The 21,090-nt window shown below is 38.7% G+C and overlaps 2 protein-coding genes across 3 annotated transcripts; both read left to right on the plus strand.

The window, feature by feature from the left end:
• The first annotated feature begins 4,083 nt into the window (after window positions 1-4,083).
• LOC148861148 (C2H2 and C2HC zinc fingers superfamily protein) lies at window positions 4,084-14,500 on the plus strand. Of its 2 annotated transcripts, none has more exons than XM_088984717.1 (5): window positions 4,084-4,347; window positions 4,478-4,539; window positions 5,471-5,552; window positions 5,702-5,776; window positions 14,118-14,500. In XM_088984717.1, the coding sequence occupies exons 1-5, from the start codon at window positions 4,218-4,220 to the stop codon at window positions 14,225-14,227; spliced, it is 459 nt and encodes a 152-aa protein (XP_088840843.1). In that variant the 5' UTR covers window positions 4,084-4,217; the 3' UTR covers window positions 14,228-14,500. The 2 variants fall into 2 exon arrangements, with proteins under 2 accessions (XP_088840843.1, XP_088840844.1); XM_088984718.1 differs by having other exon boundaries at window positions 4,118-4,347; window positions 5,471-5,534.
• Window positions 14,501-16,303: 1,803 nt separating this feature from the next.
• On the plus strand, window positions 16,304-18,698 carry LOC148861149 (polygalacturonase At1g48100-like). The gene is made up of 6 exons (XM_088983014.1): window positions 16,304-16,942; window positions 17,049-17,216; window positions 17,321-17,365; window positions 17,459-17,666; window positions 17,782-17,863; window positions 17,983-18,698. The coding sequence occupies exons 1-6, from the start codon at window positions 16,577-16,579 to the stop codon at window positions 18,482-18,484; spliced, it is 1,371 nt and encodes a 456-aa protein (XP_088839140.1). The 5' UTR covers window positions 16,304-16,576; the 3' UTR covers window positions 18,485-18,698.
• Window positions 18,699-21,090: the final 2,392 nt, after the last annotated feature.

A 21,090-nucleotide genomic window follows, 5' to 3' on the forward strand; every position in this document is an offset into this window, starting at 1 on the left:
TTTTCTAGCACTATTGAACAAATTATCAGAAAACTAAATTCAACGTCATTTTCTTACTTTTTCAATAGTTTTGGCTTCTCTTATGTGATGCTTCATCTCCCATGGTCCATATTCTTCACCGTCACCATTTAACTACAATCTTTGCATTAAGGCTATAATCTTTGCCATTATAGTAGTATTATCCCTACCCAAATCACAGATTCAACCTTCCCCACAACAATGCATTTGCACTCATAACTCTTTCATTTTGTAACCTTAACTTGATAAATTAGCACTAAGTTTCAAATAACTTCAAGTTATTTAAAGGAACATAAGTGTTTGTTAACTTTATCTAAATTTGCTACCTAAAAGCAAGTTAAGACTAAAATAGTGAATCTCAGAGTCATTTTTAGAAAAAAAAAATGCAAGCCAAGACAAAATATTGGTTTCACCAAACCACTTATCAAAGAATTCCTAATTAAATATTCCAGGAAGTTGCTGCATGCGAACGTTTGTGTTGAAACTAATTACCATGTGCAATTTAAGTTTATTAGGGAAAACAGAAAGGATAGATTGGTTTTTTGTTGGTTTATTAGGGAATAATGATTACAGTCTATAACTAGAAGTTACTTAACAATGAAAAAGTTTGATGCATTTGAGTGCAGATAAAAAGGGTACAATATGCAATAATTCCTTATGAATAATAAATTTATCATGTGGAATCATAGCTTGTAACATTTTTAGGATTCTTGAAAAAATATCAAGCATCCCAGAAAACAACTGGCACTTGTTAAGTTGTCTTTCAATGCACTCAATGTTATGGAATTAATATAGATGAACCTAATTATAAACTAGGGACGCTTTCCATCTATCAAAACATTAGGACCATTTAATGCAACTCAATTTTTTTTTGATAAATAATTAATGCAGGTAAGCTTTAGTAGGCCATAGAGTTGAAGAACCAAATGAAATGCATGAATCTCCCTTAATTATGCTACAATGCAACATTTAGTATCATCAGAATACCTACAACTTTTTCATGAGAAACTAAAAAACTAGTAGACATGGTTACCAAGTATCCATGCTGCAAATGAAGTTAGATTTCAAAAATAAAAAAGCTGTATAAGTATAGTCTTGGGTCTGTGAACCTAAACTAAGTGAAGAGAAACTACAATAATACTTTCAATTGTGGACTTTGTGGAGCTGGCTTTAAATAGAACAGGTTGGAAAAAACAGTTCTGGTTGTTGTTGATGCATGTAAGGTGCCTCAAAAGGTATGCTTCTTTTGAGAAGTTCTTTTCAGAATTATGGTTTTCCTTTTTCTAAATTGATTTTAATTTTTTTTTTGTTTCTAGATTGATGAAGTGTTAGAAGGAGTGGATAATTTGATAAGTGGATGGCCAAATTCTCTAATACATGGTTACCAAGTTTCTCCGATAAGTGAAGGGATGAGAGATCCATCCCATGGACGCCCAAACATTGCAGAATAAGGGGGCGAATTTCAAAATTTTTTCTCTCCCTTCAACTGGGAATCACATTCCCTATTTAGAAAATCATATTTTCAAGGATCATTCTTGAACCTTAAACTGAACCAGATCTGAACCAAAAGGAATAGGAGAGAATTATACCTGATACGGAGAAGTAATATCTCTCAACGAAGGTGTTCACGCCCAAGGAAGGATCCAAAGACTGCTCCCACTGAAAATGGCGCAGTGTAGGATGGAGCAGAATTAGCAGTGTTCTTCCCCAAGAACTCTGTCCTTCGCAAGAATCAGTAGAATGGTACGTGAGCACAGTTTCCTTTTCAATCATTTCTCAAAGAACTGATGTCAAGATCCAATCTTGACTTCTCCCACAACTGGAGATCGAACTGGCAAACAGGGTGGCAAGAGCAGGGAGGCGGCAAGAGAGTATTCGCAGGGTGTAGAATTCTCTCTTCTTGATTTCAGCACTAAAGAGGATCTGATGTGTTTCTCCTAAAGGCTGTCGCCCCCTCCTTTTTGTTAACTTAAAAGATCAGCTCCTAATCCCATTAGGAGCTGCTTATCCAAATCATATTTGGATTAGCCTTCTCTTCTAGTGATAAGGATAAACCCTTATCTTATCTGCAGATTAGATTAACTTTCTCCTAATCCCATTAGGAGGTTTCTAGATCTGAATCACATTCAGATCTGGACTCTCTGAGTGGATAGGATTAAGACCCTATCCTATCTGCTAATCCATCTCAGAATTCGCCCCTTTAATTAACTAAATAAATAGCCCAGTTCGAAATGGGCTTTAGGCCCATTAAGCTTATGTGCTTAATTAACCTTCCTAACTGCTGCCCAATTGGGCTTCCTTGTATGGTGTGGGACCCAAGCATTGATCTACACATCAACCACATGGGTTCAGCCCAGCCTTTGTTACAAGGCCTGGTCGAATACACTATTAAAGACAGTGCACTCCCTGAAACCCATCGAATGGGCTCTATGGGCCCAACACTTACCCTAAGTGGTCCCTGGGCCAAGCCACCTTGTAACACCCAAGGATTGTGGGCAGATGCAAATTAGCCCATCAGGTATTATCCTCAATGGTCTTACACTTAACCTCTCAGCCCTTAATGATCATACACTACCCGACAAGAGAGGACCTCTCTCTCGGTTGCAAGGAACAGTGTTGCACTCTCCACTTATATGGATCCCGGGAATTAAAACATTTTGCAAACATTTTAAAAACCATAATATATATACTTTTATATATCATATAAAATATACTTTGCAAAACAAATCTCAACGGTTGAAATCGGCTGCCGGCAGTCTTGGTTTCCAATAGTGAGAGCGCATCCCCGATCATTACCTTTATCCGACAAAGGGGGTTGATCCTGTCACTATGGTTACCCACTGAGATGAATTCTCGGATTGTCCCAACATACCCAGGTTTTGACCCCCGCTAAGGATCTCACTGATTGGTACATCAAAGGCAGCCCATTCCGACACCTAGTGCAGTATCATAATCGAGTCTAGGGGTCGGGTGTAACTTTCCAGTTTTGCCCATCAATCTCCAAGGTCCAGGGCAATACTGGAAATCTGGTCCAGTTCAAAGATTCAATTAATCCCACATTGTATGTGCCTAGGGTCTCATCCCGGTAGCTGAGACAAGCCACCCCAACCGACTCGGTGGCACCATAGTGTCAGCCTTGTCAGGATAGGTCTCTCCAGACCGACCCACTAGCTGTGAACATTCTAAACTAACACGAGTTTCAATAAGTGTTTACTTTAAGGGTATTACACAGAAACATACCAAGGGAACATGAATTAAATATGCACTTTTATTCATTTACAATAAACTCATAAAGTACATCATTTTGATTGAAGCTAAGGACATACAAAACTGTCTAACAATAAGTTGATGGCCAAATTCAAACCTGTTAATTTTGATAAATGGATGGCCAAAAGAACTGAAGTGAAGTTTCATCTTTGAAAGTTCTTAGAGAAGTTACCGTGATTGTTGGTCTATGTGAAGTCAAGTTTCATCTTTGAACCTGTTTACTCTCGAGCATATTAATGATTGTTGCTCTAACTATGTGAGCTTGATGCTTGCTCAAACATTTTGGGTTTTTCTTCGTATCTCATATTACGAATAAGAAAATGATAAAAAGAAAGAGGAAAATGTCATCTTCAAAGTGACCTTTCTTCTCCGTCGACGGCAAGATTCGTTTGTCTTCTCCAGCGACGGCTGTAGTATCAAAGGTTGTCTCCTCTATTAAATGGTTGGAAATGGGCTGAAAGCTCTCGTCTACAAGAGTCTTGTATTATCTTGATCGTCAACAATGACGAGAAACACCATCTAAGTCCTTTTTGATAAAGATTTCACAGGCGAACCCGCAGGCGACGAATGCTGCAACTTCGAACAGTACATAAACGATTTTAGAGAATAGTGATTCACTCTTTAAGAGAGTAAGGATTTACGAATGGGCACTTTTTATTTTGAAAAATACTCTCTACTTCACACTATAAGGGGTATTTGTGTCATTCCACTTGTCCATTAACGGAATTTGACACTTTTTTAACTTTCGGATACTATAATGACATCTTTAAAAATTCGGGTACTAATTTGACACTACCCAAAATTCAGGGTTATAAATTGGAATTTTCCCAAAGAAATAAGAATGTCTCCGTCCCCGGCCTCCGGCAGTACTCTGGAGTCTGGAGTCTGGAAGACGGAGCGAGAAGCAAACGCAAGTGTAAAGAGGCAAAAATATGCCGTTGGCGAAGTACTACTGCGACTACTGCGACAAACAATTTCAAGACACACCGTCGGCTAGGAAGCGCCACCTCCAGGGCGTACAACACCAAAGAGCCAGAGCTCTCTGGTACGATTCTCTGAGAGGTAATTCTTCTTCTTCTTCTTCTTCAAACCCAATCTCTCTCTGCACTTGAATCTACACCAACCTCGATTCATGAATGATGCCCTTGGTTCTCTGTCTTTTCGTAATGTTATCTTCGTTTCCTCGGTTTAGATCCGAGTCTGGTTCAAGCAGAGGGCTACGGAAAAGGAGTCTGCAACCATTTCATGAGGACGGTATGTCTGTATTGTTACCCCCACTCCTTTCTCCTTTCTTTGTTTTGAGAGCTTTCTGTTAATTTCTCACGGCAATCTTAAGCTCTTCAGTGAATTTTGGGCTTTCTTGGATAATTCAAAATATCAAATTGCTCCGCCAAATCTATCAAGGTACCTTATAGTATCTAGGCCTTGGCGAGAAATAAAGGATACCAAGAACACTGTAAATAATATGACAGGCGATTTCAGTTATAGTGCATTTTTTATTCTTAAAGTTCAGCCCGCCCAGGCTATAGGCTGTATGTTGGAAAATGTTCCATTGGTTAGTTAGACGATACTAACCATCTAATCAATTGTAATGAGTCATGATTTTAGATATCCAAAAATTGTGCAGTTCAAAGAAATAGCTTCAGGAATGTAATTCAATATTCTAATTTAAATACTGATTTTTGGATATTCCTGGTTAATTTGAATGTTCAAAATAATGAACGAGTGGCATTATAATTGGGTAATGTCTAATAAAGCAAACGCTTCCTTGGACTTGTACCATTACATCAACACCTGTTCTTTATAATTTTCATTCTTAAAACCATGCATAATTATATGGTGCTCCCCACAATGCATACTCCAGATGCCTGACAACGCCATAGTCCATACCCCCAAAATGAAACCAGTTGGACAATCTAACCATTCAATATGGTCTACTTGTAGACTATATGGCATAAAATATGTAGAGGTTAGGTAAAGGTGTTAAATCTACATGTTTGGGCCCTGGATAATTCTTCTGTTTAAGGTTGGTTTTATTTCTGAATTGTTGCTTCTTCGTTGTGAATTGTGATTGGTTTGGGGTGTCATCAGGTTGAATGATGATGATGACAACTTCCATTTGCTTGGAAAATTTTGCCCTGGTCATCATCTTCACATGTTTTCCCTTTCTTGTCATGCTTTGAAGGGATTCTGCCAGTTTGGAGATTCTTGTAAATACTTTCATCCCAAGCAAAACATTCAGAGCCCAGGTGCACAACGCTTGATCAGTATGATGGCCCTCAATTATATTTATTTCCATTGGCGCTCCTTCATTCTCTACCAATCTAAAGCCAAAGTGCTAATTTGGATGAAAAATATCTACTTTGTGGCTTTTTCACCACCAACTTATGTGAAGTTTCTGTTCATTATCTTGTAGCAACAAACTTCAAGGAGAATGTACAACTGCCTTATATCCTGGGGAATCAACCTGTAGTAGGAAGCTCTATTCCAGGTAAGTTAAAATCATTATACTACTCAAAAAAGTTCATCATATATTATGAAATGCTAGAATATGATGTACTCCATTAATTGGGGGAACTATGTTCTACTTAATCTTGATGTTCGTTACCAATGTTTGGGTCCATAAACATGCAAGTGGAGTTATGGAATTTGAATAAGGCCTTAATAAACAAAAGTGAAATTTGAAGGACTTAAAATTTGTATAACCTTTCTAGAGGCAAATTCAATGTTCATAAAACCACAACTTTAGCTTGTGTAATGTCTCATTTGTATAATAATTATGTAGATGTAAAGTATGCATTTTTTGGTTAAAGAATGCAATTAGAAAGACTCAAACCAGAGTCATTTGTGTGTAGTCAAGGACAAAGACAAACAGGCCAATAAGTGTATATTAGAATTGTTTATTCTATATGTTTTTGTTAACTATAAAGTGATGGGTCAGTGGGTCTACCAAGTTATTGGATTGTTGACCTATGATTTAGTCCCCTTTATAGGTTTGTAAACAATCTAGATTTGGCTATGTCGGTTTTAGCTATTAGGAGGTACTTGTCTCTCAAATGTTTCTTCATTTCTAACCATGTAGAAATAGGACCATAACTTCTATTCTCCAATCGTTGCTCCATGATTCTCCACCATACTTTAGCATGACCACCAAGCTTCATACATGCAAATCTGATCCTCTGATCATCAGTCATGTCATACCAGTCAAATATTCCTCTAGTGCAGCCAGCCAATCTGAAAAAGATTGAGGGTCTAAATCTCCATTGAAATCAGAAACATCCACCTTTACCTTCTTGGTTATATCATCTGCATAACCACCATGTTCAATTTGTCCCATCATCTCATCAAATAGATTTGTGAGCAATGCTTCTTGATCAATCCCTTGGGTATTTTGGGTTCTATTAGCTTGAGCAGGTGGTACCCTTGTGCAGTTTGCAGCTCTTTGTCATCCTCTAAGATTAACAGACACTTCATCTTTACCATTATCATCTTCATGGACAACTCCGTTGTTTCGTCCTCCATCCCTTTCATTAATTAGAGGTGCTTCTTGCTGGATTTCTTCTTCTTTAGCTTCTTGAAGTTCTTTTACTTGTGCTTCAAGGGTTTCAACTCTCTTGCAAAGGGTAGAAACCAATGAATCTCTTTGTATCAGCTAGCCGACCCCTGTACTTCTTTCCACTACGTGTAGCCATGATGGTAACAACCTATAACCTTTGGCTCTGATACCAAACTGATGTAGGGCCAGCTCAGTTCTAGTCTTTAGAGAATGTTGAATGGTCTTCTTGATCAAAGTTTTATGTCTGTTGATGGTTGTAATGGCTTCTTGAAGGAATAAGAGAGAAGATAGGGAGAGAAAGAAGAGAGAAAATACCTGGAATCACTCACAGGGTGCCTAGAATCACTCTAGGGCATGGGAATCACTCATCATAGCTAGCATAAGCTGAAGAAAACTCAATATAATTCATTGCCTTTGTGTAAAACGCCCATACATATTTATAGACTCTAAACTCATAATTATCCTACAAGTCAAACTGTTAGACTCATAGTAGTCTTAGGAGTCAAACTGTTAGACTCAATAATACTAGTAGGAATTCAAAGAAGACTCAATAACTTTATAATCCTACTTATGCAATGACTCTCAAATTTTAAACATAAACAAACTATAACTACACAATCAAACCCTATTATTGGACCCTACATAAAAATTATAAATGGCAAAAATACCCTTGGTGTTCAATTCAGTCCAAATCCCAAGTACCATCATTATGCCATATCAGGGCCTGTTGTAAGGCTTTCTTCTAGAATAAGTCTTCAAGGGTGCTGATTGATTCCTATCATCTCTCCCCGGATTGAAAGAACTCGACTCCGACAAGTTAAAAGTATGGTGCCTTTCATAAAGATCTTGGTTAAGACGCTGAAAGTCTTCAGCTGTGATCCAAGAACTCTCGAACCCTACTTTCCTACACTTTTTCTAAAAATAGGATGACTTGGGCCCCTCAATTTAGAAGGAACTTGTTTGATTGGGAGATGGATGAGATTGTGGAGTTGTTGGAGTTGATACAAGGACAGGGAATAGATATCAACTTGGAAGTGAATGGAGTTGGAAATGGAATGGTGATGGATGCTTCTCAATCAAATCTTTGGCCCTCAAGCTTAGCAGTTCAAGTTCTATGAGTTTTCCTTTCAGTCAGATCTGGAATCCAATCAGTCCTTCCAAATCTAATTTTCTAGTTTGGACAATGGCTCTAGATAAATGCCTTTCTAGATTTATTTTAGAAAAACGAGGTGTTCAACTACATCGGCTTTCTTGGTCTCAATTGGAATCTACAGATCACCTTTGTCTCCACTGTCCAATCTCCTCTTAGGTGTGGGAGCACTTCCTGAAAGTTGTGGGAATCTGCTGGGTTATGCCAAGTACTGTTTATCAACACCCCATTTTTGCTCGGTCCCTTCACCCTACCTCTTCGTACCCTCCTTTTAGACCCCAAAACTTGGAATCACAACTAGATCAAATCAAGACCTTACAAAGCCAAAAATTCCTCTTTTCACACAATCTATAGGACAAATGAAAACTTCGAGATCAACATCGATGTCCAATCAAATATGGCCTACAGACTTGGGAAACTATAAATTAGTCAGACATCCAACATTCATCGCGCTAACTTCCTTTTTAATGGCCCTGATCCAACACACCCATTGCCTCAAGATCACAGGATACAATCCCATTGCAAGTCTACAATGACCAACCTCAAAAGTGTTAAGATTTCATTTAGATGACCCTACACAACTAGAATTAGAAAACCTAGATTAACCATTTCTTTCTCATATCAGAACCATCCACTTGACTCACCTTAATATGTGTCTACTACCCACCAAACTTCATCACAGAATTCCTTCGTTTGATCTACCATCAAGCCTAGATCCTATCTCATTGATTAGAGCTTATCATCCATCATCCCAGTCTTCATTTGACCGATCAGACCTCACCATTGTGTTCAAAAACCCAAAAAACCTCAGCACGTCAAATTTCACAACCAAACTCCTCCATTTGACTGTTAAAAAGTGAGATTTCATTTTGGGTCGTCTCGTTAATTGATAAACCATTGACCCAAACTAAATCTGTTAGTCTACACCTCTAATCAAAGATCCATCACTTCCATTGGATTCATGACGTTCAAAAATGCCTACTCACCAAATTTCAACCCAAAATTCTCCCATTTGACTTTTCATAAAGCAAAGATTCTATTTCAGTAAATCTTATTGATCCGAACGTGGCAGCCATAGATCTCCATCATCCAGACCCTATTTGACCAATCATACCTCACCATTGTGTTCAGAGACCTAAAAAACCCTAGCACATCAAATTTCATGACCTAATTCGCCTGTTTGACTATTAAACTAGGAAAATGCCATTTTGACGTGCCAGATTGAATTGCCACCTCATCTGTCCCAATCTGAAACTTCAAAATGGTGATAGCTGATGCTAGGCCCATTCTTGACACGTTCAAACACCTGGACCAATGAAATTGAGCCTAATAGACCCAAAACCCAAAGATACCCCCACTTAAAACTAAGAAAAGACAAAATCACTTTTAAAAGTTAATCAAATTTACATTTTCTGCCACTGACAGCCCCACTTACGAGACTGCCTTGATAGGCACACCCCAAGCTCCCATTGGATGTACAAAACCCGTGAAAACCACCCCTAAATCGAAGAAAACCTTTCACCAAAGAAGAAAGCTTGACCGGGCACCATTTTCTTTGAAAAGTCTTTGCCTATTTATGTAAAAAATCTCTGTTGAATCCCAAGCACTGTAGCTGAACGAGTTTTCAGACCTCTTCCTCTCCCTTCCTCTATAAATACAGACCCAACTCAAACTTTGGAAAGGGGGAGAAAATCAAAGAGAGGAAACCTGGGGGGGCTTTTGATAGAACTTTAAGGTGCGGATCTGAAGAAAAGAGATCTTAGAAGCACTCCCAACCTCTATGAAACTTCCATTCGTGAGAAAACTCTAGATATCTGAACCTCAAACTTCAAAACCACCATTTATGTTTCAGATCCAAAATTTTCCCGAAATCCCTAAGCATTCATCCATATCAAACCTCTATTGAGCCCATTCAACTACTCTTTTGATCAATTCAATTGCTAGAATATTGCTCTCAAGGTTACATACGAGAGGTAAGCCGCTCACCCTATCTGTAGCTCAAGTTTGTGTTTTTTGTATTGCTTGAAGTTCTGAGACATTGGAGAACCATTGCCATTGTTTTCAACTTCTTCTAGACTGAGAATAGGGGTAGGGAGGCAAGGGTCTTAGGAAAGTCAGTACCTAAGACCCAATAACATTACCTCAAAATCAGTCTTAGGAGAAGTTGAGAGCATGTTTCTCCAGATTTCAGAAATTCCAACAATTATTTCTGTTGTTTTTCGTGTGAAATAGAGTCTAGACAACTCCTATAGCCCTCTCCCAATCTTAGGATCCAAAATCTCTCAGTTAGGTGCCTTTCCTAGCGAAGAACGGAGTCATTATCAAAGCAAGTAAGTCGATTTTTGAATATAAAAAACGAGGGCCCATTTCCTCTAAAAATGGGTGGTGACTCCAGTTCTTTGAGCCGGCCATGAGCTTTCCGGAGCTCACACTGTTAAAGACTTACTGTGCTATTGGAAGGTTAGGGCCCTTAAGAAGAAAGGAAAATTGGTGTGGAGAACTATTCCAGTAGCTGTTCTCTGGTCCATTTGGTCTGAGAAACAACAAAGTCTTTTGTAACAAATTCAAAAGCACAGAGGAGTTGGTACAGAGGGCTGTGAGCAAGCTGATCTCTTGGGTGTCTGCTAACTCTGAATTCAAGCACCTGAATGCGCCTCAGCTGCTTAGTTCTCAGTTCCTATTGGAGTCTGTAGTTTGAGTTGGTCTCTGTGGAGTCTGTAATCTGATCTGTTCCTGGGCCGGTCCTTCTCTGGTGAAGACCCTGTTGTATCTATTCTTTTGTTTTTAATAAAATTACCTTACCTTTAAAAAAATTGAGTTTGTAAAGAGGGATTTGAGTTCTTACATCGAGTCTAAATAAAATCATGTAATTGCAGTCTTATATTGATTCTCTCTCTCATTCTCCCTATCCCTCTCTCCCTCTTATTTCTTCTTCTAAGCAATCTATCTCTTGTGTTTTAATAAAATGTTTTCTTTTTTTTTTATTGATCTCCTGCCCATTTCTTGGTGGACAGTAAGTTGTCTGCTTAATCATCCAATTGTGTTTGTTCCAAGGCGCCAAATGTTGAATAGTGTCTTGGTGGCAAATGAAATAATTGGTTCTATGCAAACCTCTCCAGGTGTGATCTGTAAGCTGGATTTGGAGAAAGGCTTACGACAATGTTAATTGGAGATGTTTGGACTTCATTCTAGAGAGGATGAATTTTGGTCAGAAATGGAGGAATTGGATAAAAATGTCTGTATTTTCTCTCCTAAATTTTCTATTCTGGTTAATGGACAATCAATGGGTTTCTTCAAAAGCTCAAAGGGACTTTGGTAGGGAGACCCTCTTTCCTCCCTATTATTCATACGTGTAATGGAAATTCTCACTATTTTCATTAAGTCAGTGGAGGAGGAGGGCCTATAGAAAGGTTTTGAGGTGACTCCAGGTGGGGAACTGGTGCAAATGATACCTTATGCTTTGTAGAAGCAAAGGAGGATCAAATTGAGATTTTGGCTGGGCTGCTCAATTGGTTTGAAGTAGTATCAGGTCAAAAGATAAATTGGAACAAAAGCAGTTTGTTTCCAGTGGGAGAGGTGGAAAATATTGAGGATTTAGCAGAAAGACTAGCTTGTCAAGTGGGGCACTTACCAACTAAGTACTTGGGTCTTCTCTTTGGAGTTAAATGTACTTTTGCTTTGATCTGGGAACCAGTTCTGGAGCATTTGGAAAAGAAATTGGCTTCTTGGAAGGCTAAGGGCCCGCTTGGTGCATCTTTCTGTGTGGTCTTTCGACTGTTTACAAGCCTGGCAGACCGATTTTCGGTCTATTTCCATTTGGTGCGCAAAAGATCTAGCCGCCAATAGCTGGAGCGCCGAAAAGACACGAAAAGCCCATTTTGGGCTGATTTCGGGAAGCTCCAAATGAAGTTTTTCATGTCTTTCGCATTTTATTCTCGCACGGAAAGACGCACGGAAAACGTGCATCTGCCAAACGTGCTTCGGGCTGCTCAGATCTTCATTCAAAATCTCAATGCGCCTTTTGACTGTTAGAGCTACCAGAAGATCTTCCCAAAAAGACACACCAAACGGGCCCTAAGTATTTATCCTTAGGGGGCAGGATTACACTTCCGAGAAGTTCTCTGACTACTCTCCTAGCTTTTTATCTTTCTCTTTTTCCTATCCCAGGGAAAATAGCCCAAAGAATTGAGAAGTTGCAAAGGGAATTTCTGTGGAGGGGGTGGGAGGAAAAGAAGAAAGTTCACTTGGTAAGCTGGGAACAGGTGTGTTTACCAAAAGATAAAGGAGGTTTGGGTATCAGAAAAGTAACGAACTTTTAACACTGCACTTCTTGGGAAATGGATCTGGAGATTTGGAATGGAAAGAAAAGAATGATGGATCACTAGCACTTCTTTCGATTCTCTTGGCTGTTCAATTTGGAAAAAAAAAAAAAAATCATGGACATTTTTCCTGTCTTTAGCAGAGGATTGAGACCGAAGCTGGGGAAAGGGTATTGATTGCTTTTCTGGAAGGATCCTTGGTGTGGCCGTGTGGGCAATCCACTCTCTCAGATCTATTCCCACAGCTTTTTTAGATCGCAGAACCCCAGTATGCATCTAGCTGGGAGTGTTATGAAATTAATGTTCTTTGATCTGGTGCCCTTCCTTCCAAAGGAATTTTCAAGATTGGGAGATTAAAAGCTTCACCGAACTTCTGGAGCTGATTTCCCTTCAGCCCCTGGATCGGCTTCTGGAAGATAGTTGGGTATGGAGTTGGAGTTCAGATGGCCGATTCTCTGTCAGATCTTTTGTTAGACATTTGTCTAACCTCAGTCCAGCAGATTTTCCGGCTGCTAAAGTTTGGAATTCTGTAGCCCCCTTAAAGGTTAATGCTTTAGTCCGGGCTGCATCTTTAGACAGATGCTTAACTAAAACACATATGTTAAAAAGAGGTATGCAGATCCAGGAATTAGTTTGTGTGCTATGCGGGCAAAAACTGGAAGACAGCAGCCATCTGTTCATCCACTGCTCTGTCTCAACAAAAAGCTGGAATCACTTTCTTTCAGCACTGGATATTAGCTAGATCATGCCAAACACTGTGAAGGAGCCTGCTAAATTGCTGGGAGCTGCAGGGACTGTCAAAGCTTGCAAGAAGCATCTGGGAGACCATTCTGGCTGCTGTTATTAGCTCTATATGGACAGAGAAACAAAAGGATTTTCTGTAACACTTTCAAAGATTCAGAAGATCTTATTACTTTTGTCTTTGGAAAACTCCTGTCTTGGGTCTCGGCTAACAAGGGGTTTCAGACCACCCAATTGGGGGCTAGGTTGGGTTCTGAGAATTTCTGGAATTTGTAATGGCTTGAAATCCATGCTGTCTCGACCCAAAATATATTTTTGGGGGGACTCTCTTGTATTATTTCTCTGAATTAATAAAATTTTACCTTACCTTTAGTCAAATAATAATAATAATAATAATAAACTCACTAAGGCTGAAAGCTGTTGGAAACTTGGAACCCTACTGTCCTACATCATATAGTCCAACTATCCTTCCTCCACCCAAGAAAAAGAAAAACATAAAATCTCAAAATGGGCTTTATGTATTGAAGCTAGGGGAGGTTTTTTCATTAAGTGTGCATGGTAGGTCAGAAGCTCTATTATTTTTTGTTCTTTGTTATCTTTCCATAATACCACTACAAATTCAAACATCGTTTTTTTTATCATGTGACCATGGGTGTGCCTGGTAGGTTAGTAGCTTTATTATTTCAACTTTTTTGTGCATTAATGGTGATATGCTGTTCAAAAAATGGATGTTTTTAGCAGTTAAAGTTTCAATATATTCTGATTATTTACTTTTTGTTTTTCTTTTTTTCTTTAATGTATAAGGAAAATATTTATGAAACCCATGGTCACATGATAAAAATTTTATTTTGGACTTAAAATTCCAACCCTTATGACGGATTGATTGTCTTGTCCAATTTGACTATTATGATGCTTCAATAATGTTTTGTCTATTTATTTACAATCCCAGGCTGTGTGCAATTAACAAAAATTACATGGGTTTTCCTTCTTTATGTATAACTGTAAACACCCATTAGGGCTGTGGGTATTAGCTTAATGAATCTATTTATTTCTATTTGATAAACAGGGGTTGTCATCAGAGAAGGTGCAGGATTATCGTTGGGTAACTTACCTCCATCACTAAGGCCACCACCGGAGGGAGGATATCCACCTCTTCCTTTTGTGGACTGGGGATAAGTCTTTTGTAGATATAGAGCATCCTTCTTTTCTCTCCTTATACTGTCATCCCTAGGTTGCACTCTTCCAACCACTATTTTTATATTTGAGGCGCATCGATAAGTTACTGTTTGTTGTTTTTGGTTCATCATTAGGCTTCTGATAAGTTACTTTTTTTACATCACATAAGTTACTTATGGTCGTTACTGTTTATTGAAAGTTTCGTGTATGGTTTAATGTATCTATGTGTATTTATCAAAGCTGATGAGAAATCAAATATACTTTTTATTTTTCTATTGTGCCCCATTCTCTTTTCGGTAAGTCACTTACCCATGTTCTTTTATTTCCCATGTAAATAAGACAGTGACCATTTTAGCCATAAAAATCCTATTATTAAAGGGGGTATTTTTGTTCCATCCAAATATTGGCAACTTTCCCCTAGATGGGAAAGTTAATTTACCCACCTAGGAGATGGGTATCACTTATCCAGGTAAGTGATACCCAGGAAAATAAACTTTCATTGATCCCCAAAAATCCGAAAAATAAACATGGGTTTCTTGGTCAATGGGAATCAAAATCCAAAAAAAGATGCTCCCTTGATGATAAAGGTGATATCGGTAGAAAAGTTGCTTATCTTTAGTGAACCAAACGCCCCCTCAATGATCAAGTACCATTAGTATCTCTTTTATCGGTGGTAATATTACAGGTTCTTGAATGTCTCACTCTCAAATGTTCCATTTTTGGATGGATGACTAAAATGACAAATAGATTCTATTGAACACCATCTAATTCACTTCCTTTTTATCCACATCATCCTCATACACTTCCTTGGATTGGAGATTTATCCTATTGATTCAAAGCAAATACTAAATAAAGGAATTCCACCAATGAAGGATAGTTTCATCGTCCCTCTCGATATAGGTCAGTTTATTGCTTAAGGACTAATTGAACTGGATTGCGAAGTTTGCTTGATGGCTCAAAGCATCTTTACTTGGCCATCTGAAACATCTTGTTGACTATTCAAACAAATGACAATAACAGAGATCTAGATTCCATGGGAGTACAATTAAACATCGAGTCAAATTCATTAAACCTAGTAAATTTGCTATCGCTTTGATCCATTACAGAATCCATTTACAGTTTCATAATAACAAGATATTTCTATTATTCCAAACTTTGTCCATTTTCGTTGAACTTATCAGATCAAACCTTTTGTTTAAAGCCAAGTAAACCCATTTCACACAAAAAGAAAACCAAAGTGGACTTTAACAGATGTCAGCAACAGAAACTGAAGCGGAAGCCGACCACGCACATATTATTGGTGGGTAGATCAAGCTTCTCAATATATAACATCTCTAGTGTGGCTTGTCCTGACTTCACTAGACAAACAGCAAAAGGGAAAAAAGAAATCATTTCTTTTCTGAACCTGTGAAAGGTTAGTCTAAAATTAAAATATTTGAAAGCCCAACCAGACTGACTATTCCAACATCAGTTCCTTCTTGTGCCCAGATTAAAGAAAAATTTATTCACATCCCCTGTGAAAATGCTTGCCGCCGAATTTTTCACCGGGGATATTCTAGCTTCATAGTGATTGCAACTGTTTTTGCAATGATTACTGGTAATCATCAGACTGAGATCCTTTGATTAGGCTGCTTGATTCAAAGGCTTCCGGAAGGATTCTATTGATTTCTGTGTCAGCAATCGTTCTGATTCTTGGAGATGGGCCTGGTATCAAACTGAAACTGAAAAAGGTTCCTTTAAAATAAGCTTGGAATAATATATTACTGCGGTGTAATAACTAGACTTGGGACCAAAAAAAGTGGAAGTTAATGGGAAGAACATGGGGAGATGATCTACTACTATCCCTCTCAATACCATCTCCTCTTATTCCTTCTCTCCAATCCACCTTTTTGGCCTGAACGATCATATGCGGACTCCACATTCTCAAAAAAGATATGTTTCAATGGAATTGGTCGGTTTTCGCCATTAAAAATTGGTCGGGATTAATGGTAGGCTCCAAATGACCTCAAAAGAGTTTCTTCCACTAAGTCTTGGCAGTATAAATGTGACTTCAACCTCTCTGATTCTCTAGCTTCCATGACTACCCCTCTTATTTTATGTCACTGACTCACTGCAAGTTATTTACAGAGGAGGAAGTCTTAACTCTTAAAAGTGTGCTTCAACTTACAGAAACGTGGGGATGGGGTGGTGGGTTGATTTTTCTTTCTCCTCTGGTTCTAACTTCTAGTTGCTAATATTGACAAAGCCTGTCCAAATTCCAGTCAGGTTCTTTGAATTTCAAAGCCACAACTTTTATTCCATTTCTTTCTCCATCTCAGCTAATAGTTAAGTGAGATTCAAGGATCAACCATGGAGTTGGCCAGGGTGTTTCTACTGGTTTTGGTTTTCTGCATTTCGTCCTGTTCTTCCTTCCTTCTTCCCACTCAAGGAAATTTGCAAAACCATATAAACCGCAAGCTAGGCCATCGAGTGTCCTTCATTTCACAACCCCCTTCTCCACCACCTGAGTCAGCTAATTCCAATGATGATGTCTTCGATGTGCTCTCATTTGGTGCCATTGGGGATGGCGTTACAGACGATACACCTGCATTTAAGATGGCATGGGATGCAGCCTGTCAAGCAGAATCAGCAACCCTGCTTGTTCCCAATGGCTACTCCTTCATGATCCAATCTACAATTTTCACAGGCCCTTGTGAGAATGGCTTCGTGTTTCAGGTAATATGACTGTGAACTATAATTTTTTTTTAATTGAACTCACATTTGCTTTATATAGAAAACGAATGCTGATAATGGGATTGGCACTACTCTGAACACTGAAAAGATTGAAGGCACGCTCATGCCGCCTGATGGGCCAGATGCTTGGCCGAAGAATAACAGTAGGCGCCAATGGTTAGTCTTTTACAGAATAAATGGATTGACAATGCAAGGGGGTGGCCTTATCGATGGTAGAGGAGAAAAGTGGTGGAATCTTCCCTGCAAACCCCACAAGGTAGAGAGTTCTGCAATTTAATGCACTGAAGAGAGACAGACAGATTTCTTTATATAAACTCCTTACAATTTCATCAGTTAATGGGTCATCCGTTGTTGTTACAGGGAGTAAACGGAACGACACTGCCTGGACCCTGTGACAGCCCTGTTGTAAGTTCAACATGATTCTAGCTAGGCGACTTATTTACAGTAATTCCATGCTAAGAACTCCATTCATCTAATCTTAAAACTAATTAATGGCAGGCATTGAGATTCTTCATGAGTTCCAACTTGACTATACAGGGGCTTGCAATCCGGAACAGCCCCCAGTTCCACTTCAGATTCGATAACTGCAGGAACGTTTATGTAGATACAATTACCATAAGGGCGCCCTCTCTGAGTCCCAACACCGATGGAATTCACATAGAGAACACAGACTCCGTGCGTATATATAATTCCCTCATCTCAAATGGTATGTTCAGAGTTCTAACCTCATCAGAAGCTCCCTCCCTTGGTCTGTCCATTCACCAACCTAACGAGTATATATATATATATATATATATATATATATATAAACCTCACTCCAGGTGATGACTGTATATCGATTGGGTCCGGATGTTACGATGTAGATATAAACAACATCACCTGCGGCCCCAGTCATGGAATCAGGTATTGATGAATGGTGATCCCCACTCATCGCTTTTCTTCTTGATTCATCACTCACCACTCGCCCATGGATTTCATTCCCAGAATTTAATAATTCACCAACTTGGTACTTCTGCTCTCAGCATTGGCAGTTTAGGCAACCGAAATTCGAGGGCCTGTGTCTCCAATATCACATTGAGCAATTCAGTCATAAAACACTCTGATAATGGAGTTCGGATCAAGACATGGCAAGGAGGATCAGGTTCAGTATCTGGGGTGAAGTTCAGCAGCATACACATGGACGCTGTGAGGAACCCCATCATAATTGACCAGTTCTACTGCCTGAGCAGAGCCTGTGCCAACCAGACCTCTGCGGTCTATGTGTCGGACATCTCGTACACAAACATCAAGGGCACCTACGATGTGCGGAGTCCACCGATGCACTTCGCCTGCAGCGATTCTGTGCCATGCACCAATCTAACACTCTCGGACGTGGAGCTTCTCCCTGCTCAAGGAGAGATTGTGTTAGACCCGTTCTGTTGGAACGCGTATGGCGCTTCCGAGACGCTTACTATTCCACCAGTCTTCTGCTTGTTGGATGGCGTACCGCGATCAGTACTGGAAAACGACATAGAACAGTGCTGAACCACTGGACTATTAATGAATGATGTGCAAAGCAAAATTATTTATTATATATATACTTCCAAGAAATTTAAAACTGCATAAAGAGAAAGAGATGAAAAGTATGATAGCTAGTGAGAAAAGAAAACTGATGACGATTGGCTATGTACTGCACTCTCCACCATACTTTGTTTCTATACTAGTTAATTTTAGTTTTGTACTTGTCACCGTTTCTTTATATACTTTTCCTTTCATTTTTTCCTCTGCAGCGCACTACCATATAATCAATCCATAGAAACAGTGATGTTTTCTGAACAAGGATTAAGGCTGCATTTGGTGGGTTTTTTTTTTTTTTTTGGCTTTTGAAGGGCTTTTTAGGAGATCGGCTTTGGTCGAAGCAAACCCGTGCTCACACCGTCCCAATACCCTCTTGCAATTTGCATCGAGAATATCTTCCCATAAAATAATACCCTCTTGCAATTTGAACGGCATTGCTTTGAGGGAAGCCAAACTCCTTTGTGTTTAAAATTCTCTTGGCAAGGTGGTTTTTTGGAGTGCTTTTTTCCATTGAAAAAGGCATTTATTTAACAACATTGCTTGGTCCAAAATCGATTAATGGCAAGGGGGTTCAATCAATTAATCCATACTCAATTGTAATAATGAAATAAGAAAATATATGAATCATAAACTGGTTTGGGAAAAAGGGGTCAAGGGGAAGTTATTAATAGTGCATGGCACGGAAATATTAAAAAAAAATTCAAAACAAACAACAAAAAGATAAAGGGGTTTTTACCCCTAAAATAAAAAGTAAATAAATAAGGGGTGAGATGGAACCGTGGGAATCAATATTAGATTAATTTTTTTAAGGAAAAACAAGAAAAAAAATAAATGAAAATTGAACCAAATCGTAGTTTGCCATCGCAAAAGTGGTGAGAAGTGAAGATGGAAAGGAAAAAGTGAAGAAGAAGAAGAAGAAGATGGGGCGAGGGTTTTAGAGTCGACAGAAGCATTCTGGGTGTTATGAAAAGTTTAAATGAGCAAAACCGTGACGAAAAATAAGAAAAAGCACTTCTTGAAAACACAAGAAGCCAGAAGTCGCCCATCAACTGCTTTCTCTAATCGGCTTTTTTCAGTACGTTTACTGCTTTTTTTTCTTTTTTTTTTTTTTTTTTTTTGGGGGGGGGGGGGGGGGGGGGTGAGGTATTTTAAACCCCACCAAACTAAAAGCTGAAGAAAATGATAAAAATTGAAGATCCATATGCTCAACAATAATCCACAACCCCCTCCCTATACACAGAAAAAAAACCAAGAGATGAAGTTCCATATGGATGGTTGTTTCAGGAAACAATTTGGATAACCAATGGGTCACGAATGTCAAATGTTTTAGCTGATCATTTACATATAATTTTCTGTCATTCAATTGATCATAAACATTTTCATGTATTAATTGATCATCCACAAATGCTTTCTGTGACTGTGTATCCTGCCCATAAGTATGAATATATAGTTGTCATTTGTCAACAAGATTCATATTACAAATGTTTTCTGTTTTAAGTAATTCCAACAATAGATGGATGATTTCATGTCTGTTCATACTAGCAGACAGAGAAAGGATACAGTAGAGGAGGATAGGAAAATGGAGATTTTTTCTTTTTCCTCTTGTTAGGAGGATGGGACGATATACAGAGATGCAAAAAGGAATAAGGTCGAGGCTTTCATGAATAGAAAAAGAAGCCATTAAGGAGGAGTGGAATAATGAATGAATACAAAGAGAATATTTGGTGAGAGTGATCGAAAGCGAAGAGGTTTTGAAATTGATCCGACAGTGACTTAGGTGTGAACTGCGTAAGTGGTGGAGGCGGCCGGCGGTCGTCGATTCTCTCTCTCTCTCTCACGCGTAACGGCTACAATAATCATTAGTAAGGTGAGGGCGGTGCACGAGCTAAATTCCAAAAGCCACCCACCAAACTCAACTTTTTCATTTTATTCTCTTTGTCTCTCGCAAGCACGCACATCGCTTCAGAAGTTTTGACAAATTTGATGTCTGTATCTCAGTGCTTGCTGCTCTGTTTATTCTTTATGGGATCGAATAGGAAGATAGACAAAGAAAATTTCTGAAACTTGGTGGGGTTTTCTCTCCAAGAACCCATTTTGGACTATATAGTATATATGGTATTTTCACTAGATGAGAACTAGGAAATTTGAGGAAAATAAGCAGAGGAGAGATTATAACAATGAAAATATTTTGAAAAGGCCCAGCTCCATTTGATAATTTCTCCTTGGAATTCATTCCTTGCTCAGTTTGGAACGATTACAGAGTGCAAATACATATAAAACAATATAAAATATAAGGTTTTGCACTCTACATATTTGTATTTGTACTCCTTCCAAAGTTTACTGCTGTATACAGAGAACTTACTCCACAGGTGGTCACAAGATATAATACAAATTCTATTGTATAGAAATATATTTTTGGAGATTAGTGCAGTGAAATGCACCTCAATCTGTAAATATTTCAACATCAAACCCACCATTTTTGCAACATGTCCATGTCCCTTTGCAAACCAATGCTAAAACGTAACATTGCACTCATGGCAAGGTGCAATTTTGCATTGCTATAGAGCAAAATC

Source organism: Nelumbo lutea, chromosome 4 (genome assembly GCF_056320005.1).
Source record: "Nelumbo lutea isolate HS-2025 chromosome 4, American lotus-T2T, whole genome shotgun sequence".
Lineage (NCBI taxonomy): Eukaryota > Viridiplantae > Streptophyta > Magnoliopsida > Proteales > Nelumbonaceae > Nelumbo > Nelumbo lutea.